This window comes from Scylla paramamosain, chromosome 11 (genome assembly GCF_035594125.1).
Source record: "Scylla paramamosain isolate STU-SP2022 chromosome 11, ASM3559412v1, whole genome shotgun sequence".
NCBI lineage: Eukaryota > Metazoa > Arthropoda > Malacostraca > Decapoda > Portunidae > Scylla > Scylla paramamosain.
In genome coordinates this window covers 23,526,359-23,554,161 of record NC_087161.1, presented here as the reverse complement: position 1 = coordinate 23,554,161, position 27,803 = coordinate 23,526,359, and the positions used below count along the sequence as shown (strand labels likewise).

Sequence of the window (27,803 nt, the reverse complement as noted above, 5' to 3'; positions counted from 1 at the left end):
GTTTACAAAAAATAATTGAGATCTTGGGAGTTGAAATCACAGATAAAGTTGAAAATGTTTTAACCCTTTTTGTTCATTTTTTTCCATAGAATTATTATTATATTGTAAATAAAGATAGTGACATGTAATATGCTAGAATTGAGGCTAGTGCATTCAGCACATAGCTCACCCAACTGTTCATTGTTCCTTCAAGTTAATCAATAAATGGATATGTGGGAAAACATGGAAATGGTTAACTGGGGATTGGGATGTCGCAGTGTCCTGAGGATATTATCTACCATGGGCTCAAAGGCCAGTTGGACATGCACAGCTACAGTGGGTCCCCTACCTTTCTTTACCTTAACTTTTTGTGATAGAGGAAGTTCTGAACATGATGGTATTATGAAATTTTAGATTAGGTGTAAAGGAAGGGTGATAAGCTGCATTTTATCTCAAACTTTTGGTGCAAAACAACAATGGCTGTATGCATTTGTTCCTCCTTACACTGCTGAGCTGCTGTTGTCTTGTGCCTTCAGCTTGGAAAATTTGCTTACCATCTTTCCTTTCATTCCTTCTCATAACACCACCATGTCTAGAACTTACCTTATCACATACCAACATTTTTAGGTATGGTATCATGAAAAAAAACATAATAGAACATCAAGTATGATAAACATTTTCAACTTTGCATGTGACCAGCTTGGAGTCTCCATTATTTTTTTTTTGTCAATTTTAATTGTTTTAATACATTTGCAATTTATTGTATTTTTTCTCTCCAATGATAAAAAAAAAAATCAAGTAAATATTGCAAAAAATAAGGGAGATAAATAGGAAGACACACAAAACTTCAGTGTGGAAAGGCCAGTATCTGAGTTAAGCTAGAGACAAGCTGATTTATAAGCTAGGAATGAATGGACTATATTTGTTGTCATTTCAGTTGTATTTCAACAGAAAGAAAATGTGTATGTTATGAGCAATCTTATACAGATCCTGTTATAGTTTTACTGTTGACCCTCAAATCTTTAGATCTCAATTTTCTAGATTTATAATATATATATATATATATATATATATATATATATATATATATATATATATATATATATATATATATATATATATATATATATATATATATATATATATATATATATATATATATATATTACTGGAGTGACTTGCCACTTCTAAATAATTCATTCCACAGATGGCAGCATGTCAACAAAACTATGTCCCCATACTTTGTGGAAGTGACAGTAAGATGGCCATGTTCATTCTTTGTGGTGTTGTCTTTGCCCAGCATAACTGATAGATTTCTGAACCTGTTCTGTTAGACAGGGTTCATGCTTGATAAAATTCCTTTGAGTCAAACTTGAATGATTATAAACTGAACTTCATAAATCAAAAGCGTTTGCAATTTAAATCATCACTCAAAAGAATTTGCAATTTAAATCACCACTTAAAAGTATTTGTAATTTAAATCATCACAAGTGATAGAGTCAAATGATTCACTCAGTTACACATCATTTCTTTAGCAACTTCTTTGTGGTTTTATCCATTTGTGCAGTTATAAGTTTCTTGCTCAACAAGAGTAATCAGTATTTTTGTCAAAGTATACTGAGTGTTCTGTCTATAGCAGTGGGTACACAAGCATCTTTACTGATTACTGGCAATGAAGATTTGCCACCATTAGGAGACTTGAAAGCAGTAAATAAGGTATTTATTCTAATCTTTCTTATTGATTATTCATTTTGTATAATACACAGTCATATCACACTGGGTGGCTTCACAATTACAGGGAGATGTTCTGAGAGTAAGTCTAAAAGAAATGCTTTTGCAGGTTTCATGTCTCCCAGTGATTTTCAAATCTTCCCTAATATTCAATGAAGGTGGCAGTATACACCTCAATGTACAATTACAGGTAAACAAATATATATAGTGGTCTCTTCTAAAAGTGAGGGTTGGTGTCCTCTACCATACTGTATGTATGCCATCTTTCTCTATTCTTTTTCATCATTGTTTTAATCAGGGGTGATGCTTGGCAAAGGATCCACTCACTCTAGCCCATTCTTTCTTTCTCCAAGTGGTGAGAAGGGATCCACAGGTGCAGCATTGCTTTACTATTAGAAGTTGACAGCTGACATTGAGCTTACTTCAACTATGACTGTACAGTTGTGGGAAAGTACCAAGAACTATCTAGATTATGAGGTAGTCATTTGAGGGCTCTTAGGGATGTCCCCCAAGTGTGCCCACTTTAAGGTTATCAAGGCATTTCTGAGGCCTATTGTGGATGTGGCTATAAGCAGCTGTGGTTTAAGATGTCATCTGTTATGAAAATTACTGTCTGGCTAAAGTTTTTGGGCATTAAGATGTTCTGGCCCAACCATTCAGTGAGCACCAGATTACTGAAAATCTGGGCTGCTTGTTATAGCAAATATCCCAATATGTTCCTCAGGTGTCCTTCTTTGAGGCACTTGGCTTCTGCCCTGTAGAGCCTTGTTATGGTCATCCCTTTAGAGGAGTTTTTATGAAACATGAATTGGATATATATAAATAGGTAGCTTATTGGATCATCTATGATATCAGAGAAGTGCAAGCAATTAAAATTGAGGATTAGTTGGTCCCTTCATGGCTTTGTTGTTTCCTTGGTCTGTAGCCTAGGATGATCTGCTGATATGAATGCCACCTTTTGTTACATTTAGACATTACTTGATTTATTACTACTTAATTTATTGATCACCCATCATTAAAGTCTTTTCCACAAATATGATCAATTAATTTATTAATCTCCCATCAAGCAAGTCTTTACACAAATATGATCCAATACGTATAATGTTTTCTTAGTCACAGTAAGTAGATCTGATATGAAGCTGGATAGCTGAAATCAAGTGCAACTACAGTACATATCCTTCCCAGACAAGCTCAGGATAAGTTTAGGCATGGTTTAAAACTAGTTTATTTTTTCAGATTAAATTATTTCTGATCCCATAAACCAAGCTGACCAAAAATCTTTTGACATCAAGTTCTATGTTGATTATGTTGTCATTAGTTGCATGTGTTAAAAAGTAGTAAAACAATACACAGTATCTCCCAATTCTAAAATAAAATTTTGGGATTGACTACTATATTTGTAATGAACACAGTAGGTATTCATTCATCTTTGAATTTTTCAAGTTACAATATGTACTACAGTGGAACCTTGGTTACCGAACACCTCCCTTTTCAAATAATTCAGTTTTCGAACAAAATTTTAGACTCATTGCTTTGGTTGTAGTATCATAATTCAAATATTAAATATTCAAATATTAAAAGACGTGGCAAAAGCTGCTGTTTATTACTAATTTATAGTTTCTCTAAATATTTACTTCGTTTTTATATATTTGGAGGAGAGAGAAAGATAGTAATTCAATCTTTGAAATAAGGTAAATGTGATCCTTTTGAAAAGCCTTGATGTAAACAAGCAGTTTTTGGTGCTCAGGAGTAATCCTGAACCACCTGTGGGTCTCTTGATGACCTCCAATGCCATCATTACTACACAATTGCATTTTTCCAGTAGCTTTTTCCCAGCAGCAAAATGTCCAAGTGTTATGATCACCTTCATTTTGGCAGTAAATGGGTTGCTCTTCTCTATCCCGCTGTAAGGTTTCCCTCACCAGATCAGTCTAAACAGTATGTTCTCATGAGGTTTGTGTCATTAAGTTCATTCATTACATCCTTTCTGGATAAATCATTTGTGAGCTGGAGATGTGAAGCAGCCATCTTGGCTGTGGGAGTGTCTGTCCTAAGCCACTAAGACAGTGTAGACTGATCTCTGGGAATGGATTAATCCATTTCACATTAATTCCTATGGGGAAAATAGTTTTGTTTTTTTATGATCTCTGGGAATGGATTAATCTATTTCACATTAATTCCCATGGGGAAAATAGTTTTGTTTTTTTAACATTTCAGATTTCAAATGAAATTCAGGAACGATTCAGATTTTGAATGGCATTCAGGATCGAATTGAGTTTGAGAACCGAGGTTCCACTGTATTTATTAACAGTCTACAGTACAGTACTTTTCATCACTAAATTATTGTACATTATCTATTTTATATTTGTTATGGTTGTCAGTTTTGATTTTTTTTTTTTTTTTTTTTTTTATGTAGGAAGGACACTGGCCAAGGGCAATAAAAATCTAATAAAAAAAATGCCCACTGAAATGCCAGTCCCATAAAAGGGTCAAAGCAGTGGTCAAAAATTGACGGATAAGTGTCTTGAAACCTCCCTCTTGAAGGAATTCAAGTCATAGGAAGGTGGAAATACAGAAGCAGGCAGGGAGTTCCAGAGTTTACCAGAGAAAGGGATGAATGATTGAGAATACTGGTTAACTCTTGCGTTAGAGACGTGGACAGAATAGGGGTGAGAGAAAGAAGAAAGTCTTGTGCAGTGAGGCTGCGGAAGGAGGGGAGGCATGCAGTTAGCAAGATCAGAAGAGCAGTTAGCATGAAAATAGCGGTAGAAGACAGCTAGATATGCAACATTGCAGCGGTGAGAGAGAGGCTGAAGACAGTCAGTTAGAGGAGAGGAGTTGATGAGATGAGAAGCTTTTGATTCCACCCTGTCTAGAAGAGCAGTATGAGTGGAACCCCCCCAGACATGCGAAGCATACTCCATACATGGATGGATAAGGCCCTTGTACAGAGTTAGCAGCTGGGGGGGTGAGAAAAACTGGCGGAGACGTCTCAGAACACCTAACTTCATAGAAGCTATTTTAGCTAGAGATGAGATGTGAAGTTTCCAGTTCAGATTATAAGTAAAGGACAGACCGAGGATGTTCAGTGTAGAAGAGGGGACAGTTGAGTGTCATTGAAGAAGAGGGGATAGATGTCTGGAAGGTTGTGTCGAGTTGATAGATGGAGGAATTGAGTTTTTGAGGCATTGAACAATACCAAGTTTGCTCTGCCCCAATCAGAAATTTTAGAAAGATCAGAAGTCAGGCGTTCTGTGGCTTCCCTGCGTGATATGTTTACCTCCTGAAGGGTTGGACGTCTATGAAAAGATGTGGAAAAGTGCAGGTTGGTATCATCAGCGTAGGAGTGGATAGGACAAGAAGTTTGGTTTAGAAGATCATTAATGAATAATAAGAGTGGGTGACAGGACAGAACCCTGAGGAACACCACTGTTAATAGATTTAGGAGAAGAACAGTGACCGTCTACCACAGCGGCAATAGAACGGTCAGAAAGGAAACTTGAGATGAAGTTACAGAGAGAAGGATAGAAACCGTAGGAGGGTAGTTTGGAAATCAAAGCTTTGTGCCAGACTCTATCAAAAGCTTTTGATATGTCCAAGGCAACAGCAAAAGTTTCACCAAAATCTCTAAAAGAGGATGATCAAGACTCAGTAAGGAAAGCCAGAAAATCACCAGTAGAGCGGCCTTGACGGAACCCATACTGGCGATCAGATAGAAGGTTGTGAAGTGATAGATGTTTAAGAATCTTCCTGTTGAGGATAGATTCAAAAACTTTAGATAGGCAGGAAATTAAAGCAATAGGACGGTAGTTTGAGGGATTAGAACGGTCACCCTTTTTAGGAACAGGTTGAATGTAGGCAAACTTCCAGCAAGAAGGAAAGGTAGATGTTGACAGACATGAAAGAGTTTGACTAGGTATGGTGCAAGCACGGAGGCACAGTTTCGGAGAACAATAGGAGGGACCTCATCAGGTCCATAAGCCTTCCGAGGGTTTAGGCCAGCGAGGGCATGGAAAACGTCATTGCAAAGAATTTTAATACGTGGCATGAAGTAGTCAGAGGGTGGAGGAGAGGGAGGAACAAGCCCAGAATCATCCAAGGTAGAGTTTTTAGCAAAGGTTTGAGCAAAGAGTTCAGCTTTAGAAATAGATGTGATAGCAGTGGTGCCATCTGGTTGAAACAGAGGAGGGAAAGAAGAAGCAAAGTTTTTGGAGATATTTTTGGCTAGATGCCAGAAATCACAAGGGGAGTTAGATCTTGAAAGGTTTTGACATTTTCTGTTAATGAAGGAGTTTTTGGCTAGTTGGAGAACAGACTTGGCATGGTTCCGGGCAGAAATATAAAGTGCATGAGATTCTGGTGATGGAAGGCTTAAGTACCTTTTGTGGGCCACCTCTCTATCATGTATAGCACGAGAACAAGCTGTGTTAAACCAAGGTTTAGAAGGTTTAGGACGAGAAAAAGAGTGAGGAATGTATGCCTCCATGCCAGACACTATCACCTCTGTTATGCGCTCAGCACACAAAGACGGGTCTCTGACATGGAAGCAGTAGTCATTCCAAGGAAAATCAGCAAAATACCTCCTCAGGTTCCTCCAACTAGCAGAGGCAAAACGCCAGAGGCACCTTCGCTTAGGGGGATCCTGAGGAGGGATTGGAGTGATAGGACAAGATAAAGATGTGAGATTGTGATCGGAGGAGCCCAACGGAGAAGAAAGGGTGACAGCATAAGCAGAAGGATTAGAGGTCAGGAAAAGGTCAAGAATGTTGGGCGTATCTCCAAGACGGTCAGGAATACGAGTAGGGTGTTGCACCAATTGCTCTAGGTCATGGAGGATAGCAAAGTTGTAGGCTAGTTCACTAGGAAGAGTTCACCAGGGAGAGGAAAGCCAAAGCTGGTGGTGAACATTGAAGTCTCCAAGAATGGAGGTCTCTGCAAAAGGGAAGAGGGTCAGAATGTGCTCCACTTTGGAAGTTAAGTAGTCAAAGAATTTCTTATAGTCAGAGGAGTTAGGTGAGAGGTATACAGCACAGATAAATTTAGTATGAGAGTGACTCTGTAGTCGTAGCCAGATGGTGGAAAACTCGGAAGATTCAAGAGCGTGGGCACGAGAGCAGGTTAAGTCATTGCGCACATAAACGCAGCATCCAGCTTTGGATCGAAAATGAGGATAGAGAAAGTAGGAGGGAACAGAAAAGGGGCTACTGTCAGTTGCCTCAGACACCTGAGTTTCAGTGAGGAAAAGAAGATGAGGTTAAGAAGAGGAGAGGTGGTGTTCTACAGATTGAAAATTAGATCTTAGATCGCGAATGTTGCAGAAGTTAATGAAGAAAAAGTTGAGGGGGGTGTCAAGACACTTAGGGTCGTCGACAGAAAGGCAGTCCGACCTGGGGACACTTATGGTCCCCTCCCCAGATGGGGACTCCGAGGCTGATGTAGGAGACGCCATGATGATTTTAAAATTTTTGAGTGAAGGGTGTGTGTGTTATTAGGTGCATGTAGTTTTGTGTGGAGGAAGAGAGTTGTCTTTAGAGGGCAGGCTGTGACTGCCCCCTTGTGTTGTGAGACACAAAGGGAAACGTTCAGTGAGGTCACAGCTGGGTTTAATGATAAGTTCACAGCATCCCCTGAACAGTGCTTTAGACCTCACTGGGAGTGATAGTGGATAGTTTATAGTTTGTTAGTTTGATATTTGCATTCACTAAACTGGGCCATCTGTGTGGTCCATCCCCTTTCAGAACCTCTTGGGTACAGGCTAGGTTAATATAAACACAAACTACATACCTATCATATATTTACAAAATATACATACTTGCATGCAGAGATGCTCATGCTCCTGGAGATTAAACAGACCTATTCCAAAAATTCCAATGCTTAGGTATAAATGCGATTCAAATCCATATATTTGTGTAATCAAGTCTACCTAATATGCATCATAAGGATCACACAGCAGTGAAATAGGTGGTCATGCAGCCATTTTATATGACAGGATTTTCCATACAAAAATATATATTCATAAAATCTTCTGTATACAAGTGTGTGTGTGTGTGTGTGTGTGTGTATTATATATATATATATATATATATATATGCACAAATCATGATTTATGAATAAGTTGTTATGCTTCTGAAGACATTTATTAATTAAAAAATTCATACATCATAAAATTTTCTTGATAGATTTACATATTTCTGCAAGAACAAATAATATCCACAGAATATTGTCAGTGTGTGTGAATGAATCTATATCTAGAAGTTATTACATGGCCAGGGATTTCTTCTTTATGGCTTGATACTTGTTTGGCGTGTTGTGATTACACAATTTTTAGTGGTATGCAGTCTTTGATGACAATGCAATATTACACAAGATTTCCAAAATATATAATACAAGTATATAGAAGTATGAATTGGGATGCTGACAAAACTTGTGAATGATACATGTTATTCTAAAATGTTAAAGCTTGATTGGCAGCAGGTGATACAAAAGTCAGAGATGGAGGGAAATAGGCAATCAGCAGCACTCATCACGGATAAATTTTTTTCCATTTTATGCACTCTCAATATACATTTTATAATAATGTTCATAAATCATGATTCTTCATAATCCCCCTTGCCTGTTTTACAGAATGAAAGCCATAAATTCAATCAGATTCAAATGCTCACTGAACACGAATATTATTGTTTGTATGTAAAACTTGCATCCCTTTTAATTTTTGATAGCCAAGACAAGGCATCTAGAACATATTTACCTGCCTTGAAAGAAGAAAAGATCAATCTTTTCCAGATCATGCAGTATAATAATGATATATCTGTATTCCAGGTAGATATTTCCACTCTGGGAAAGTGACTGACCCAAGGTGTCCTCATACAAACTTTCTTAGTCTAAGATTAAATTAATATCCATCTTAACTCCTCAAGACAAGACAGTTGCTCACCAGCCACATTAGTCAAGAATCAATAATGCAAGCATACACCTGCAAAACAATAAAATATGCATTTCTTTTTCCATGACAGATGTAAAAATCATCATGGCTGCATCCCATTTGTGCTATCTTAACTTTCCATTCGCCTGCATCAGCCTTGTCTTGGCTACCCTCCCTTATGGGGCTGTTGGCTTGGTATATAGGTAGATAGAATAATTACAATAATAAATTACCCTCAACAAAAATGTATACAAATTACCCTCAACAAAAATGTATACAAATTACCCTCAACAAAAATGTATACAAACACTAGTGTCCTGCCATGTCTTTCTCACAACAGCCTTTCATAACTACAAATCAATTTATTCCTTTATTGGTTCTTTCACTCTAGTAAACATACAGCCTGTAATATGCATGGCTGCACATACAGGCCAACTGCCAACCATCCCAAAACGAGTCATCAATTCCATTATTTTTCTGCTATCCTAGACACAACCATTAAGTAAGTGTAGCTGTACGGTGTTGGTGACATTCATAAATGATAGGCATGTATACCTTGTAGGTCATATGGTTGCCATCTTTGTCTTTGATAAATATACTGTTGATAAATAAGGTTAGTTCTAACTCAAAACATAAGTATACACTTGTTATCCAAAAGATCATTACACACAATGAACAAACTGATCATGTAAAAATTAGCAGCTGGTGGAATATGATGAATGAGGTTGTTACCCATCTAGATGAATGCACATCAGCCAACCCAAATTATAGATAGTATAGCAATGTCAACATTATTACGATGTTCACCATAATTTACATAGCAAGCCATGCTTATAGATTCAAGTGTGTAAAGATATTTGGGTAACTGAAATGTATATTACTTAGTAAATGGATGTTTGAACTAGGTTAAAGCATCAAATGTTACTTACCTGGCATTCAGCAAACATGGCAACAATGTGGCTGACAAGGGACGCAGTACTAAGACCTAGGAATGTTTGCAACACACACAAGACAGCTATGCTCTCATTACTGTTGTTACTAAGATAACTAAAATTATATAGAACTGATAGCGATAAATTTCATTTTGGGTTTGGTTGGTGGTGGTCTTAGCTCCCCTCCACTGCCTTCCTCTCTCTTCTGATAAATTTCTACCAAATTCACTCCCCCTCTTTGCTTAACAGGCTCTGCTCCCTTCTTAGTTGTTGATGCAAGGGAGCATATCAATGAAATGTACCAAATATGCATAATTGAGACTACTTATGGAGTTCATGATTAAAGATGCTAATAAAGTGCAATTTGTAGCAACATTGAGAAAATTGACCATTTAGAACAAGCAATGTATCCGATATAAATGCACACTTTACAAAAGCTTTCATACTTTTTTTTACAAAACCTTTATACATGAAGAAACTTTTTTTTTTCCTTTATACATCAAGAAAGATGAACTGTTATTTTCAACATCATTTAGTTTCTATAGCTTAGATGCACTGCTTGTTTTGAATGGTCTGCTCTCCTTTTAGTGATCTCCAATTGCTTGAATTGAGTGTTTTTAATCACAGAACTTGTAAAATAATCTCAATCTCATTCATTTGATATATCTCACCAATATACTTCCTTACATCATCAACAGCCAATCAGGTGAAAGGGAGCAGAATCTAACTGACAAAGAGGGAATGACTTCCTGGTGCCAATTTACCTTTGTAGTCTGAACAAGCTGTAGTATATATATTTCTTGTGGTGCAGCCAGCCAGGTGGTTAACCATGTGGTGGAAGTAGTTAATTCTCCCTGAGGCTGAAAAGGAATATAAGATAAGAAATGTCATTAAAGGACCTTATGAAACTTACTATTGAAATAAGTACCATGCCCATGAGAAGTAGGTAAAGACTGGAATATATTAAGCTCTAACAGAATTTGTTCAGTACATATAGATAAATAACTATTCATAAGGGGAAAGCTGGAAAAAAATTATAAAATTAATAAAGACTTTTTGCTGACTTTTATTTTATATCTTGCTGACCTTTACCTCATTTTTATTGCTACTAGATTTTCTTTCATTGGACTAGGTGCTGGGAGTTCCACAGAAGAGTGTAGTAGCCTCCACGAGCCAGAAGCTCTTCGTGAGATCCCTGTTCAGCCAGCTGGCCCTCATGAAGTACAAGAATCTCATCAGCATCCACTACTGTTGATAGTCGATGGGCAATACATATGCTGGTCCTCCCTTCTGTGGCACACTTCAATGCATCCATGATTCCCTGTGTGAAAAGTATCTCATCAAATAATTTCTGCTATGAGTAGGATACGTAACCTAGAAACAGAGAAATGCAAAATTCTCTCTCTCTCTCTCTCTCTCTCTCTCTCTCTCTCTCTCTCTCTCAACACATAGTCCTCCTCAATTTTTTCTCTCATACTTTTTCTTCTTCTACAACCACTTTCATTTCAATTGTCCCACTATGTACTCTTATCCTGTTTTTGAGAGCTCTTATTCCTAACTACTTACTGCCACCAGAGTCACTTTGTCTTTCTGCATACTTCTCTCTCAACTATCCTAACTTCTGTCTCTCACACACCAGCTTAAAAACAATAAGAGAGCAAATTAACTTCTTAGTATATTGTTCACCTGTTCAGTTATGGAATCTAGGGAGGATGTTGCTTCATCAAAAATAAGTATAGGGGCATCTTTGAGGATGGCTCGTGCTATGGCAACACGCTGCTTCTCTCCGCCAGACAACTTCAGACCCCGTTCCCCAACCTGAAAATGGAAAGAACTAAATGTATGGCTCAGATATAATAACAATGAGATCTTTGTGTGTGTATATATATATATATATATATATATATATATATATATATATATATATATATATATATATATATATATATATATATATATATGATGGAGACTAAAAAGTTAGGGATGCTTATCAGTGTGACTATGTGCATGTATGTCTTACCTGGGCTTTGTCCTTGAGAGATATATACATAGACAAATTAGTTTTTTTTACTACTGCCAGTAATTAAATGCAAGACAAAACTACTGTTGATAAAAATCTTAATCAAATGGAAACTGTGAAAGATGTAACATAATCAACTACTGCACATATTATTTGTGTGCATATTGTGATACATGGCCATCACCACCTATTGCATGCAGTGCAACCTCTGTAGAATGAATTGCCTTTTCCTGGCTCCCCTTCTGTAACAAGCACTATGAACACAATCTGTACAACAAAAGGCCCAAGAATTGAGCTGATAATGTTATTAATGATGTACAGGTTGGCCTACATGTTCTACATATCAGCTTGATTGATAATGTCACAACAGTGAGAATTTATGACATCAGTTCCAGTCTCAGGTGTTCTAAATTCCAAGGCCTTGGCTTGGCTCCAGCTTGAATATTTACTAAAGCATCAAAGTACCCATCTGGGGAGGGGATCACAAATGTCCCCAATTCAGGCTGCTCTTCAGTATCGACCTTAGGTGTCTTGACACCTCCCCTCAACTTTTTCTTCTTCAACATTCGTGGTCTTAGATCTAATTTTCAGTCTGTAGAACACCACCTCTCCTCTACTAAGCCTCATCTTTTCCTCACTGAAACACAGGTGTCTGAGGCAACTGACAGTAGCCCCTTTTCTGTTCACTCCTACTTTCTCTATCCTCATTTTCAATCTAAAGCTGGATGTTGCATTTATGTGATTTATGACTTAACCTGCTCTCATGCCCACGCTCTTGAATCTTCTGAGTTTTCCACCATCCGGCCATGACTACCTAGTCACTCTCAAACAAAATTTATCTATGCTGTATACCTCTCACCTAACAGAAAATTCTCTGAATATAAGAAATTCTTTGACTACTTAACTTCCAAAGTGGAGCACATTATGACTCTCTTCCCTTTTCTGGAGATTTCCATTCTTGGAGACTTCAATGTTCACCACCAGCTTTGGCTTTCCTCTCCCTTCATTGACCATCCTGGTGAACTAGCCTTCAACATTGCTATCCTCCATGACCCAGATCAATTGGTGCAACACCCTACTCGTATTCCTGACCGTCTTGGAAATATGTCCAACATTCTTGACCTTTTCCTAACCTTTAATCCTTCTGCTTATGCGATTACACTCTCTTCTCTGATCACAATCTCCTTGCTGTATCTTGTCCTATCACTCCAATCCCTCCTCAAGATCACCCTGAGCAGAGGTGCCTCCGGCATTTTGCCTCTGCTAGTGGGGTGCACCTGAGGAGGTATTTTGCTGAATTTCCTTGGAATGACTGCTGTTTCTGTGTCAGACACCCGTCTGTGTGCCAGGTGCATAACAGAGGTGATAGTGTCTGGCATGGAGGTGTAGATTCCTCACTTTTCTCGACCTAAACCTTCCAAACCTTGGTTTAACACAGCCTGTTCTTGTGCTACACATGATAGAGAGGTGGCCCACAAGAGGTACTTGAGCCTTTCACCACCAGATCTCATGCACTTTATATTTCTGCCTGGAACCATGCCAAGTATATTCTCCAACTAGCCAAAAACTCCTTCATTAACAGAAAGTGTCAAAATCTTTCAAGATCCAACTCCCCTCATGATTTCTGGCATCTAGCCAAAAACATTTCCAATAACTTTGTTTCTTCTTTCTCTCCTTTATTTTAACCATTTGGCACAACTGCTATCACATTAATCTCTAAAGCTAAACTCTGCCCAAACCTTTGCTAAAAACTCTACCTTGGACGATTCAGGGCTTGTTCCTCCCTCTCCTCCACCCTTTGACTACTTCATGCTACCTATTAAAATTCTTCGCAGTGATGTTTTCCATACCCTTGCTGGCCTAAACCCTTGGAAGGCTTATGGACCTGATGAGGTCCCTCCTATTGTTCTCCAAAACTGCGCCTCTGTGCTTGCACCTTGCCTAATCAAACTCTTTCAACTCTGTCAACATCTACCTTTCCTTCTTGCTGGAAGCTTGCCTACATTCAGCCTGTTCCTAAAAAGGGTGACAATTCTAATCCCTCAAACTACCATCCTATTGCTTTAATTTCCTGCCTATCTAAAGTTTTTAATCTATCCTCAACAGAAAGATCCTTAAACATCTATCACTTCACAACCTTCTATGTAATCGCCAGTAAGGGTTCTGTCAAGGCCACTCTGCTGGTGATCTGGCTTTCCTTACTGAGTTTTGGTCACCCTCTTTTAAGAGATTTTGGTGAAACTTTTGCTGTTGCCTTAGACATATCAAAAGCTTTTGATACAGTCTGGCACAAAGCTTTGATTTCCTAACTACTCTTCTATGGCTTCTATCCTTCTATCTGTAATTTCATCTCAAGTTTCCTTTCAGATTGTTCTATTGCTGCTGTGGTAGACGGTCACTGTTCTCCTAAATTTATTAACAGTGGTGTTTCTCAGGGTTCTGTCCTGTCACCCACTCTCTTCCTATTATTCATCAATGATTTTCTAAACCAAACTATCCACTCCTACGCTGATGATACCACCCTACACTTTTCTATGTCTTTTCCTAGACATCCGATCCTTCAGGAAGTAAACAGTTCACACGAGGAAGCCACAGAATGCCTGACTTCTGATCTCTCTAAAATTTCTGATTGGGGCAGAGTAAACTTGGTATTGTTCAATGCCTCATAAACTCAATTCCTCCATCTATCAACTTGACACAACCTTCCAGACAACTCTCTCCTCTTCTTCAATGACACTCAACTGTCCCCCTCTTCTACACTGAACATCCTCAGTCTGTCCTTTTCTTATAGTCTAAACTGGAAACTTCACATCTCATCTCTAGCTAAAACAGCTTCAATGAAGTTAGGTGTTCTGAGACATCTCCACCAGTTTTTCTCAAACCCCCCAGCTGCTAACTCTGGAGTATGCTTCATATGTCTGGGGGTGTTCCACTCATACTGCTCTTTTAGACAGGGTGGAATCAAAAGTTTTTTGTCTCCTCAACTCCTCCCCTCTAACTGTCTGTCTTTAATCTCTTTCTCATCACCGCATTGTTGCATCTCTAGCTGTCTTCTACCGCTATTTTCATGCTAACTGCTCTTCTGGTCTTGCTAACTGCATGCCTCCCCTCCTCCTGTGGCCTCACTGCACAAGATTTTCTTCTTTCTCTCACCCCTATTCTGTCCATCTCTCTAATGCAAGTGTTAACCAGTATTCTCAATCATTCATACTTTTCTCTGGTAAAGTCTGAAACTCCCTGCCTGCTTCTGTATTTCCACCTTCCTATGACTTGAATTCTTTCAAGAGGGAGGTTTCAAGACCCTTATCCTTCAATTTTTGACTACCACTTTGGACCCTATTCGGGGACTGGCATCTCAGCAACCCTTCCCCCCCCCCTTGGCCAGTGTCACTTATAGGGAGGAGAAAAAAAAGAAAACATTAAGCCACTGGACATTACAGTTTACTATAGTTTACAACAAAGTAAGAGAAGGTACAAATAGGTGACCCACCTGAGTTCTGTAGCCCTTGGCCCAGCTGGAAATGGCATCATGGAGCTGGGTGAGACGGGCCACCCTCTGTACCTCAGCCACATCCTTGGTCAGGTCCCCATAGTGCAAGTTGTACTCTATGGTGTCATGGAAAAGTACACAGTCCTGAGAAGGAAAAACAAATAAAAATGAAGTAAAATCATGTGAATTTCTAAGAGTGACAAATACTCTAAATCAATATTGATTATAAAGCAACCTGGTTTCTTTTGGAAACCTATCATTCTATATGACATCTATTCCTAAGAACTCCCTCAAAAAGTCTTATTTTCTTGTTCTTGCATTTCCTCCTTGGATGCTCAAATCTCATTTCCTCTTACACCTCTCTTACATACTCGTATTCAAATACTATAGTTGAGAAAAAAATTAAGAAAAAGAAAAGGATAACCCAGACACATAAATTTACAAACATTCCCATAAACATCTGACCACATGACTCATTGTAACGGCACACCCAAACATAATCTAACAACAACATATGTATGACTCATACACACTGCATTGCAATACCTGAGGAACAACAGCAATAGCTTTCCTGAGACTCTCCACATCCACAAGTGCAATATCTTGGTCATTGATGGTGATACTGCCCTTCTGAGGCTCATAGAAGCGATACAACAGCCGTACAATGGTTGACTTTCTGTAAGTGGGCAAGTGAAGTCAGTGAAACTGCAGAAATTATTAGATTTCCTTCTCTCTCTAATATGACAATTTGTTGTTTTACACAAAGAAATATTCATGAAAGAAAAAAAAAGTACATCAAAAGAAAATACATTAATTTTACATAAACAAATTAATAACACTTATTCACATACATTAACCTCTCTCTCACCAGCATATGTTATTTTAATCAATCAATTGATCTTTCCAAAATCTAAACATTTTCTGGATTTTGTCACCATACAATGTATCATTACTGTTTCATAATAATAATTTTCCTAGAGTCTCAACACCTTTTAATAAAATTTCCCTATATGCTTTGAAGCTTGCTTCTCAATGCTTAAGTCATCTATTATTGTCCCTTCTCATTAGTTTTATCTACATATAACAATCTGCTTCACTCTTACTATACTCACCCACTGCCAGAACCTCCTACAATGGCTATCTTTTTCCCAGTGGGAACAGTAAAACTGAGATCTTTGAAAATGGGAAACCCTGCATTGTACTCAAAGTGGACATTATTGAAGGTGATGGCAGCCTGGTGGGGGCTCACTTGCAGCTGCCGGGCATTCTCAGCATTCTGTTGATATGTGGGTCATGAGAATTGAGGTCAATAAGAAGTACAGGTTTTAATTTACTATTAATACATTTCTTTTATCAATCTTGTAATGTTTTCCCCATACAAATAGTTTCACATTATATATATATATATATATATATATATATATATATATATATATATATATATATATATATATATATATATATATATATATATATATATATATATATATATATATATATGAACCTCTTTACCGTGATAGTGGGAGCCTGCTGGAGGAGTGTGAACATGGTTTGCATGTCGATGAGGGCCTGGCGCACCTCCCGATACACAGACCCCAGAAAATTAAGGGGCAGAGATAGTTGAAATAATAAGCCATTCACCATTACCAGATCTCCAACAGTTAGGTTCCCTGCATATAAAAGAAAACTTCTTAAGAACTTGGTCATACTGTTATTAATTACACTCTCACTGAAAGCTTGTGATGGAAACCTGAAAGTTTTGTACTGATTGACAGCCTCTTCACATTAAGGCCCAGATGACTCCATGAAGGTCATTTCACACTGGTTGTGATGCTACACTAACCATGCTATGCTTGCAATGCAATGCTATGTGGGGTTATTCTGTATGTGTTGACACTGGGTTATTCTGTTTGTGTTGACACTGCCAATGAAGTTATGCAAGCAATGCCTGCATTGCTTACCCAATCACCTGATCCATGGTTTTTCCTGGCATAGCTTTGCTCATGCATGTGTAATGGCCACTTTGGGACTCACACCCAAACACCCTGTGATACACCCCATTAGATGTCAGTCTGTCACGTGCACTTGAACGTGGCCAACTGTCAGAAGGCCCATTGCAGGATGGAACAAGTAATTGAGGAGTTGCAAAAATAGCTGTGCTTGTATGATATGACCAGCTTTTGAACGAGATGATATTCACCAAACTTTAGACTATTCATGTTTCTTTTTTCATGTACCGACTTACTTTTCTCCTTGTTCATAGCTACAGTCAACATTAATAAGTCCTACTCCCCCCTCGTCATCCAAGAAACAGAGAATGAAAACAACTCTGAGTCTGAAACTTGTTAACAGACATATATTCCAGTGTGAACACTCATATAGCAAGTACAGCTTGCATACATCCACTGCACAGGATGGCTTACATGGCATCACAACCAGAGTGGAACAGCCTTAATAGATCCATCCTCTTCCACACACCTGAAGTCATCAGTTGACTGTACCAAATGTGAAAGAGGTTTCCATCAAGACTTTCAGGATTGTGTCATTCATACAATGTATTATCAACTGCACTCCATTCTAGTATAATATGCAGTTAATCAACAGACAAGACAGATACCAGTTGAAGTATTGCTGCTACCTTTCCTATCACAATAAAATTATTGAATGAAAGTTGCTTGAGAAAAGGATATAAATGAATATTTGATGGACTAAGAAATATAGAATAACAAGAAGGAAATCCATCATCATCATGAGACACACCTGCAATGATCTCCCGTGTAGCCAGAATCATCATGGCCGACAGGCCCATGCTGAATATGGCATTTTGGCCCCAGTTGAGGAGAGCAAGGGAGGTAGAAGTCTTAAGGGAAGCCAATTCATACTTCTTGAGATATTTGTCATATTGGTCAGCTTCAAATTGTTCATTGTTGAAATACTGAAATGAGACAATGAGTAACAAATATAACCAGTACCACTTCTTAGATCCTCACAAAAAAGATGCAGGTGGTTGGACACCAGCCACTGCAACTGTATAACACTTACACACAAGTGCTGTATTGTCAGCATATAATGCACTATGCCAGATATGCAATAGTGATGCACTCTAATTTTACAAGTAATTTTGTGGAAGAAAACATCAATTGCTAGTAAGTATACATCAATATTGTTCACAACAGCTATTAGTTATCAGTCAATCCTTGGTAATCAACACCTCACCTTCACAGTCTCATAATTAATGAGTGAGTCAATGGCTCTGTTTCCAGCCTCATTCTCTGCTTTGTTCATGTCCACTCTGAACTTTGTGCGCCACTGGGTGATGCCAAGGGTGAAGGCAGCATAAGCACCAATGCAGCCCACTGTCACACCAGCAAACTCCCAGCCACACTTGTAGGCCTGCAAGTCATTTATATAGCCATCAAGAGAAATGAAGATTATGAAGACAAAAATTACTTTGAAATTAAGTTGATAAAAAAAAATAATGTATTATCAGATGAAATACAAATATCAATAAGCTAATGCAAATCTGAAATGTTTATACACCACTGTTTTGAAACTGCCAGACTGCATATCAGTTTATAAAGGTAACAAAAATAAGATCTCTAATCTTAACTTGATGAGGGGACACAGCTGGCATGTATGGACTGGTAAAACAAATTACTGATAGGAAGTGGGGATGATTGATGATGGTGGAATATTAAAAACAGGAGATAATGGTGTATTGAGAATATGAGAGAATGGGTTACCACTCCTCTTTCGTTTAACACCCAACAATAAGAACAAAAATAACAAAAATTAACTGTACAACACTCATTCATTGAACCCATGTAGGAACAGGCAGTATGAAGCTGCTATTGATCAGGACTCCTGCATCTTAATATCCTGCTGCTACCACTTGGCATACATGTGAATTATCCTTACACACAAATTTTGGGCTTGGACACCTTTGTTTGTACATACTAAAATTTTGTCTCTAATGTTTGTGAGGAAAGAGTTCTTACTGGTAAGTAGCCTGATCTTGCTAGTTTATTGTGCAGGCTACATAATTTGGATAGTAAAATAATTTATTTTTGTATAGCTTGGTTTAGTTAGTTTGTTGGTTAATCATGTGGAGACTAGTTACCAAGTGAACATCAATGAGTATGACCACAGGCACTCCAACTTTGGAGTTGTGCAGCAGGCCAATGTTCCATGTGCAGTCCAGAGGTACAGTTATCTAAGACCTGGCATTTTTTTATTTGTTTTATAGATCATAATTTTAAATCAATATATAAATTATCTTTATATATTATGAAACTAATGCTTCTCTCTCAAGAGAGAAAATGCATACTAGTAAGAAAACAGAATCCATGAAAATAAATATACAGTAAAATCCCTCTCATCCGGCATTCAAGTATCCGGCACATTTTTCCCCGAGCCTTAAAATCAATAAAAAATCAATGTGTACTCATAAAATCGATTAAAATTCCCGCGCGAGGCATACTTTGTCCCCTCACCACCAGAGCGCACTGCTTCGCACCACCCGCGGCCCAATGCACTGTGTTTACTCAGTGACTCAGTCCCGCGTGTGCACTGTTTATCGCCTGACGCTTTCATCATGCCTAAAGTTGTAGAAAAGAGGAAGCATGTTGTGCTTACACTTAAGCAGCTGATCAGATCAGCTGATCTTTATTATGGTAAGATGCGTGAGTGTAGGGTGGTGGTTGTGGACATAATTTCACTTCTATTCAAGTATCCGGTATGTCGGCAGTCCCGTTGATGCCGGATAAGAGGGATTTTACTGTAATAAGAATGTGATGTGTACAACTCACCAAAATTCCAGCCACTAGGCTCACTTCAAAGATGGTTGGTACCACATTGAACACAAGAGCCGACATGACAAAGTTGATACCTCGGCTGCCACGGTCAATGGCCTTAGAAAGAGCTCCAGTCTGCCGGCTCAGGTGGAAGTTGAGGTCAAGGTTATGCAAATGCAGGAAGACATTCTTGGCAATCTTGCGGATGGAGTCCTGAGCAACTTTGGCAAACACGGCATTGCGGAGCTCATTGAAGCCTGCAGCTCCTGTGCGGGCGATGCCATCTGTTGACACACTGGGACGTCAATAAAGTAACTTTAGTGGTGTGGTGGTACGGTGGCAGAGACAAGTATACAAAGGCAGGAGTCTAGCAAGGTTTAAGTTATACTTTGTGAAAAGAATTTATACTTATGCTGTTTGACCTCAATGAAGCAGAATTTTTGGCTGTACATGTACATGCAATCAAATGAGGCTCAACAACACTAACAGTCTCTGGGATATTCAAGTACTCTGACATAAATTTGTTTCCATGAAAAAATCTCTTTCAAGCACATGGCAATATTTGGCATGCAAGCAACAACTCATAGGGGGTAGAATTTACAAGCCTTGTAAAACTCACCCTCTTCACTAGTTAATCTCTAGGTCGCTAATTCATTGACAACAGCTTTCCATTTTCTCATGACTTAAATCCTTTCAAAAGGAGAGTATTTAAATACTTCCAAAACTGAACTACCATATAGTTTTGCAATTCTTAAATTGTTTATTTTTGAGAGGCAGAATTTATTCTTATTTTGGTTGTCTCTTGGCCATTTTTCTATCCATATAAGAAAAAGTTAAAGTAACAAATATCCTAATGGTTTGAGAAAACAAAACAGTTCAAGCTGACTACTGCTCTCTGATCCACATGATCATAAGAAAAAAAATTATTGGAATACTAAAAATGAGAAAGTCTGGGACACAAAGCACTGGAAGGCCACTTACAGGCAATCATAAGGGAGAAGGCAGTTGTGGCAACAGTGGAAGCTGGGTCAGAGAGTGCTAGGAGATCCCCAGTGTGTTCATTGAGGTAGTTGACAGCATCCTTGAAGATGAACGGAACTTGCACATTGAGGATCTTTGCCCCAACCAGCAGACCTAGTGCAGTGGTCACGCGTGCCTTCACTCTAGTGTTGCCCTGTACACAGTAACAAACATAATTCACACAAACACATTTATATAACATCTTTGCTTCAAAGTTTCTTGTGGGAAAAATTATTAGAGTAAATTTACATGAAACCCACTCACTCTTTCTGATGCTTCAATCCCTCTTGGCTCATCTCCCAAGATGGTTACCACAGCAGAAACTCTACCTCTCCCTCTCTGCCTGTTCAAGCACTCTACTAGTGCCTCACTCACACAATCACTCCTTAACCATCTTTTCCACCACATAAATGGCCTTTCTCTCCTATCAGAACCTCTGAATAACTCTCTGAATCCTTTACTCTTCATCTTTTCTCACTCCTTCATTTCACTATTTTCTTCATTAAAACCTATATTTATATAAAATTTCAGCATAGAATCTAACTAAATCTTTGTGCCTTGAAATCTAATTACTCTATGCAAATAGCAATAAGGACACAGTAGGTATGATTATGGGAGTGCCACAGTGGAAGATATTTGTATTAAAACATCTTAACTGATGGTATCTAATTAATATGGAATATAATTACAATACACTACTGTCATCATCATACCTATATCCATTAGTATTCCACTCTTGCCACAAGACTCACTTTGGGCCAAACATAAGTGGCCAGAGCTCGCAGCATTTCCCGGCCAGTGACATCCTTTGCTGACACTCCTACATAATCCCGGCTCAGGGCTGAGGCACCGGGATGGAAGCAGTTCCGTACACCCAACCTCTGGTGGAGTTTTCCTGCTTGAAACCTTCCACCCAGGGGACCAGGATGCCTTCCCCATTGTGCAGTGCTCAGTCCAACCTGTGGTGTATAAAAGATCCATCAGACTAAATACAGTGCCACTGCTCCTCTATGTAACTGACCATCATAGATACATTAATAAGTCAATCCACTTTTAATAAGATTCTGAAGTTCTAAAATAGATCATACAAGATTCTTTCAATCACTATTTAAGTGTAGGATATGGAAGAAAATCTTAACAGAAAATATAAACTAACTGAGGAATTTCATGAAAATAAAAGTAGCAACATTAATGAAAGCACAAATGAAAGACACAAGAGTAGTATATTTGGTGTTTGAAGTACCATAAAATGGCTAGAATGTATATAAGGAGAGCTGAAAATAAGTTAAGAGATCAGGAATTAAAGAATGTAAAGAAAACCTTATAAGCCTGGGATGGTAAGCAATTCCACTCTCTACTTTATGTATTTATTTTCCATCATACAGTCAGTTCTACTCGTACTTTTTTTTCGCAGTAATATTAGTTTAGGCATGCATGTATCACTAAATATTTGTCAGAATTAGCCTGATGAGTAGTGCCATCTTGTTATTTTCCTCAGAAGGCTGACAATTAATCACTAATATGCAGCCTGCACATAACAAACCCACTTTAAAACATAGCCATCTCTTTTTTGCGGAGCAGCTTACCTGCACTTTTGGTCAAAAAAACAGCAAAACAAAATTAATAATTTCAGGAGATTGGGTTTATTCACACAAACAGTAATGTTAATCTGCAGTTAGTCATTCTTATCAAGAAAATGACAGGGATGGTGGATAGGCCAATAAAACATTGTAAAAGCTCAATGGAGGTTTAGTCACACATAAATCACAGCTGTCATGGCAAACAAATTCAAGCCTGACTTTGTGGTAGATGTTTGACTGATAAGTATCCCAAAATGTACTTCTGATACAGGCTTATAACAATAACAACATATGACTGTACTTTACCTCCAGCAATAGGATATTTGTATTTTCTAAATATATAAAATATAAAAATGGTCAATACAGTAGGGTACGCAACAACGAATATGATTTGTTCTAATATAGCGTTCATTATGGTAGCTGAAGAACCTATGAAAAAAGATTATTTGGTTCCAAGGAACAAGAAAACAATATAAAATAATCCATATCTCAAAAAAAAAAAAAAAAAAAAAAAATATGCATCAAAATGAGTGCACTTGCACTACTGCATTTGAGATAACAACAAATACAGTACCCTCTGGAGTTTTGTGCCTAGTCCTAAATTCTTACCATCCCGAGTTTCACACATTATCACCCCGAATTTCGCACTGCTTTGACAAGTATAGGTCAGCATCATGTGTATTAATACAGTAAATCTTGCCTCAGTCAGAGCTCTCTCTCTCTCTCTCTCTCTCTCTCTCTCTCTCTCTCTCTCTCTCTCTCTCTCTCTCTCTCTCTCTCTCTCTCTCTCTCTTTCTGAAAGTCTGTGAAAGTACGAACAATCCTAAGGATTGCTAAATAGAAAGAGACTGAGTGAGAATGCAAATGGAATTATGTATATGAGTGAGAGAGTGAGAAAGGATGAAGCAAAATGACATAAAATGAGAGAGAGAGAGAGAGAGAGAGAGAGAGAGAGAGAGAGAGAGAGAGAGAGAGAGAGAGAGAGAGAGAGAGAGAGAGAGAGAGAGAGAGGTTTCAGTCCATTATCTCTTATCTCTGACAGATAAGGGGGATAAGGGAGAGGGGAGGTGACAGGGGGGGAGGTCTGACAAAACAAAAGAATGGAGAGGAAAGGAAAAAAGGGAGGAAAGGACAGGCAGCAGATAGGTGAGCAACAGCTCACACAGCTGGTGAGTTAGTCTTGGGAGTTTCAGTTCGTTATTCCGATTATTTTTTTTATTAAAATTCCAGTGCTTGCATAAGTGGTGAGTTTGTTATGCCAGTTTTGGTTCATTATTCCAATTAAATATGTTAAAATTGCAGTGCATTATTGCAGGTATATAATGAATGTGCATTGTTGCATACCCTACTATACATAGTATGCATATACAAAATGTTAAGTGCATTGAATCTATTTGTGCATACAGTATAGTATATGATTCTGTAAGGCACTTAAAACCTCATTCAAAGAAGAGATGTGAAAAACGTGTGTGGATTAAAGTTAAGCAATAAAATGAGCATTCAATAACAGATAATAATTACAAAATTAATATTCTATTGGACTGTTGCCATACATTAACCTGCACTTAGACCAATTGACTTCAATTACTGTCTCCCACTGGGTGATAAACTTCCTACACCATCCACAAGAGGGAAATGAATGGTTGTATTAGAAATCAATATAACCAAAATAAAAATTAAATATGCATCCTTACTGTAAAAAATTAAAATAGTTTAATGTGATGTCACATTCAGATGGAGATAACAGCTATTTTGATTTAAACTAAACAAAGTGTCTTCTTACTGCCTTGTAAAACTCATCCATGACTCCTTGTCATTCAGTCCCCTCAACACTAGTGTCATGCTTCCTCATGGCACTCCTTAGAGTGGTGCACCATTGCTCCACAAGAGCCTCTGCCATAATGGCAGCAGTTGACTTATGGCTGAGCTTCACCATGTCCTTAACACAGTCTTCCAGTTGCTGCATCTTCTGTTGCATCAAGCACCTCAGACAACTCAACACTTCCACCCTGTGGCCAACATCTGCCACATCTTCACACACCAGCTGCCATCCACGGGTTAGCTGCTGTAAGGGCATGAGGCAAATTGTGACAGCAGCTTCCAGACTCCATGTGGGACCCTCTATATTCACTCCAAGGTTCTTGTCTAAATCATACAAACAAATAAGCTGAACCTTACTATGCATATTACTACTGTCCTCATTTCCCAGCGCTATTTTGGCCACAGACACCACTTCTGACAGGGTCACTGGAATATGGTTGTGAGGATTCTGTGGTAAGATGAACCCATACTCCACATACAACTTCAGGTTATCATGTGGGCCATAGTTTATAAAAACCTGATCGTATTTGTTGTAGGAAACGTGAGTTACTATTTCATAACACCTGTTGACAGGATTGAGATCTGCCTCCATCTCAGCCATGTGAGTGTGGTTTAACAGGTCAAGATAGGGTGCCAAAGCACAAGTATCATCTCCAATTACTATACCAGATGGATTTTGATTCCTCAAGTAAACTGCTCTTGTATTAACAGTAAACCAGCTCCATCTGACTTGATCAATACAAAGTGAGCAGAACAAGGACTGGAGATATGCACTGGCTGAAGTGACAATTTGAATGCTTGAATAACACTGACTTATGTTTTCATCTTGTTTCAATTTGTACATTTTCAGAATTTCAGGGAGGACATTGGTCTCCTCCTGACTGCAGTATGCTGGGACTGAATACTCTCTGGGAAGGCTATCTAAGTATGCTTTCCACTGTGACTTCTCCCCAAGGAATTTATGATACAGCAGAAACAAGGCTAATAAGTCCATTGCTTTTAACTTTATGTGAGATTTATGCAATGCTCTCCACAACACAGCATCTTGTATCACTTTACTGCTTGTTATTAACACTTCTTCAGGGATGCTGACTAACACCTCCCCAGGTTGCACTGCACGTGTGGCCATCAGACCTCTGCCAGTGTCAGCAAACACGGCTGGTCTCAGCTGTGCATGGGAGAAGTTTCTGTTACCTTCTCTCAGCCACTGACTGAGGCGTAGAAACACTAAATCAGCATCAACAACAAGTGGAATGTTGCCTTCTTCTCTAGCTTGCCTCCTTCTCTTCCTGTGTCTCCATGCCCTCCCACACCGACCAGTGGGCTTTCCCTTGACCTCTGCCATCCCTGAACAGCTGCAGGATTGTTGTCTTTCCTATTTTCAGACTCCTATATACACCATCCTCTGAAAGGAATACTCTCTTACAGGAAACTATTCACTGAACAAAAGCTGTCCTAAATTCAGTAGTTACATTTTAAGAATAATTGCATATTTAAATTCATTACAATCAATATTAGCACCAAAAACCTTCTACAAATTTTACAAATTCTACAAATGAAGGAAAATTACTTTCACCATTAAAGTTTAAAGTGTCACTGAACAAAAATAAAGCAATGAGAAAATAATGCACTGTCTGCTGTCACTACAATGATGTCACATGCACACTGAACCCTTTCTCTGTTCTATATATTTATTTTGAAACAGTAGATGTGATAAGTTTCAATGTGGTGGGTGTATGCTATGGAGAGGAATGGTGTCAAACTATGTTTTGTAAGAACATAGGAACAGAAGAAATAAGGGAAGCTGCAAGAAGCGACCAGGCTTACACATGGCAGTCCCTATATGAAATATACCTACCTATTTCCACCTATCATCCCCAAGTGTTACACTCTTAGGTCAATTGGTCTAACTAGTCCAGCTCATTAGATGTTACAAGTTAAAAACCATGACCAATTGCAGATCCATGACTGTCTTATTGCTTCTTTGTTTATTGGGGTTACATACCACAGCTCCCACCATCCAACATGTGTGTCATATAACAAAGACACACAAATAGAGCAATGATCATTGGATATTCTCTCCTAGGTACCACACATGTATTATAATAAGCTAGACAAGCTAATAATAAGCTAGAATAATCAGCCAACATTCACGAATAAAAAAAAATACAATAAATTAATAAAATAATAAGGCCAAGAAGAGAGTTTAGATAATCACCACTGATGGTTTCACTGCCACACCATGTTGGTATGCGCACTAGAGGGCTCACATAATTAAATGTAAAGATATCTACAAGTCACTACATGTCGGAAGCATGTGCTCAAATAATTGGATGTGGAATTTTCCACCAGTATCTGTAGTGATCTGCACAACAGTAGCTCCTACAGAAAATAGTCATGGGCATTCTGGTCATGTTGGCTTTTATCTCATGATTTGACTTATTTCCCTAGCACTTGATATTCTAAATTTGTCTATCTTACAAGCTTCTAAGTGTACATAGGACCCGTTTTCATTGCCAACACTTGAAGAATCAAAATCTAACATATCGTAAGTCCCTAGGGTAAACTTTTTCCCATTGATATGCTGGTACTAATCAGGTCATGACCGCAATTAGTCCCACCACGTGAAGTGACAACAGCGTGACCGGAATACTAAGGAACAAAAGACGGAAGGCCGCGGCTGCAACACTATAGCCGGCGATGACGCAACTCCCGATCAGCTGACCCGTCCCAGCACCGTCACCTCTTCTTCATGCAACCTCTGCCTGCCCCTGCATAACACACGCCCTTTCCCTACACCCACCGTTACCCAATACCATAATCCCTGGTCTGTGCCACGCCTACCTGCCAGGGGATAAGGTGATAATGCACCGCGTGAGCAGCACTGTTCTCACATCATACCTTATTTTGTATGGTAAAGCTTGATGGCGTAATAATCCTCCTGGCTGTGTGCTCAAGCTCTTTATTTATCCCATGAGTGGTGAAGGATTTAAATATTCCTCTCAGTACACACGTTCTCGCCAAATTATTCCCGGAGTGCTGCCCTGTTCCTGCCAGCCGAGCCGCCATCACCTCGCGGAAGAATACCTTTGTTTTCCTTCATGACGTCATCCCCGCGGATCTTTCAAAATCATGCATTAGGAACCTGATGCATTACATTGCAGACAAACGCTATATGTAGCAGACAGAAGCTCGATATCCAAGTGAATACTGATTTTACCTCAAAATTTCTTACCTAAACATGATTCTGCATTATATATCTCCTAGAATATGTAAACTATTACATAATTTTCTAAATTTCAGTCATATGTTCGATGAAACAAAACTACCGAGAAAAATCTATTCCAGTAAAGAAGAGAGGAGACGCCTATAATTAGCCTGAGTACTCTGAACACGTGCTGGGAGATGCTCTAAGAATAATGCGGTCATTACTTCTTTCATGAACCTTTCTTCATGCATCAGCTATATCTGAAATGTTGAGAAAAAACAAGCACTGTGCTTCTCAGTACTGTTAC

At 38.6% G+C, this 27,803-nt stretch overlaps 1 protein-coding gene across 4 annotated transcripts in view; it reads right to left on the bottom strand.

The window, feature by feature from the left end:
- Nucleotides 1–7,487: 7,487 nt before the first annotated feature.
- Nucleotides 7,488–27,803, bottom strand: part of LOC135105087 (iron-sulfur clusters transporter ABCB7, mitochondrial-like) — a 34,724-nt gene continuing 14,408 nt past the window's right edge. Inside the window, exons 1-13 of one of the 4 annotated variants that reach the window (XM_064013035.1) lie at nt 27,190–27,364; nt 21,640–21,846; nt 20,849–21,041; nt 19,883–20,151; nt 18,291–18,467; nt 17,835–18,009; nt 16,587–16,744; nt 16,187–16,350; nt 15,621–15,750; nt 15,075–15,218; nt 11,251–11,382; nt 10,657–10,885; nt 7,488–10,424 (exon numbers count right to left, since the gene is read on the bottom strand). In XM_064013035.1, the coding sequence (XP_063869105.1) occupies nt 10,685–10,885; nt 11,251–11,382; nt 15,075–15,218; nt 15,621–15,750; nt 16,187–16,350; nt 16,587–16,744; nt 17,835–18,009; nt 18,291–18,467; nt 19,883–20,151; nt 20,849–21,041; nt 21,640–21,846; nt 27,190–27,357 (2,118 nt within the window). In that variant the 5' untranslated portion in view covers nt 27,358–27,364 and the 3' untranslated portion in view covers nt 7,488–10,424; nt 10,657–10,684. Of the gene's footprint in view, nt 10,425–10,656; nt 10,886–11,250; nt 11,383–15,074; nt 15,219–15,620; nt 15,751–16,186; nt 16,351–16,586; nt 16,745–17,834; nt 18,010–18,290; nt 18,468–19,882; nt 20,152–20,848; nt 21,042–21,639; nt 21,847–24,250; nt 24,414–25,482; nt 25,604–27,189; nt 27,365–27,803 lie in introns of those variants that run through there. The other 3 variants (XM_064013038.1, XM_064013036.1, XM_064013037.1) reach the window with 3 other exon arrangements.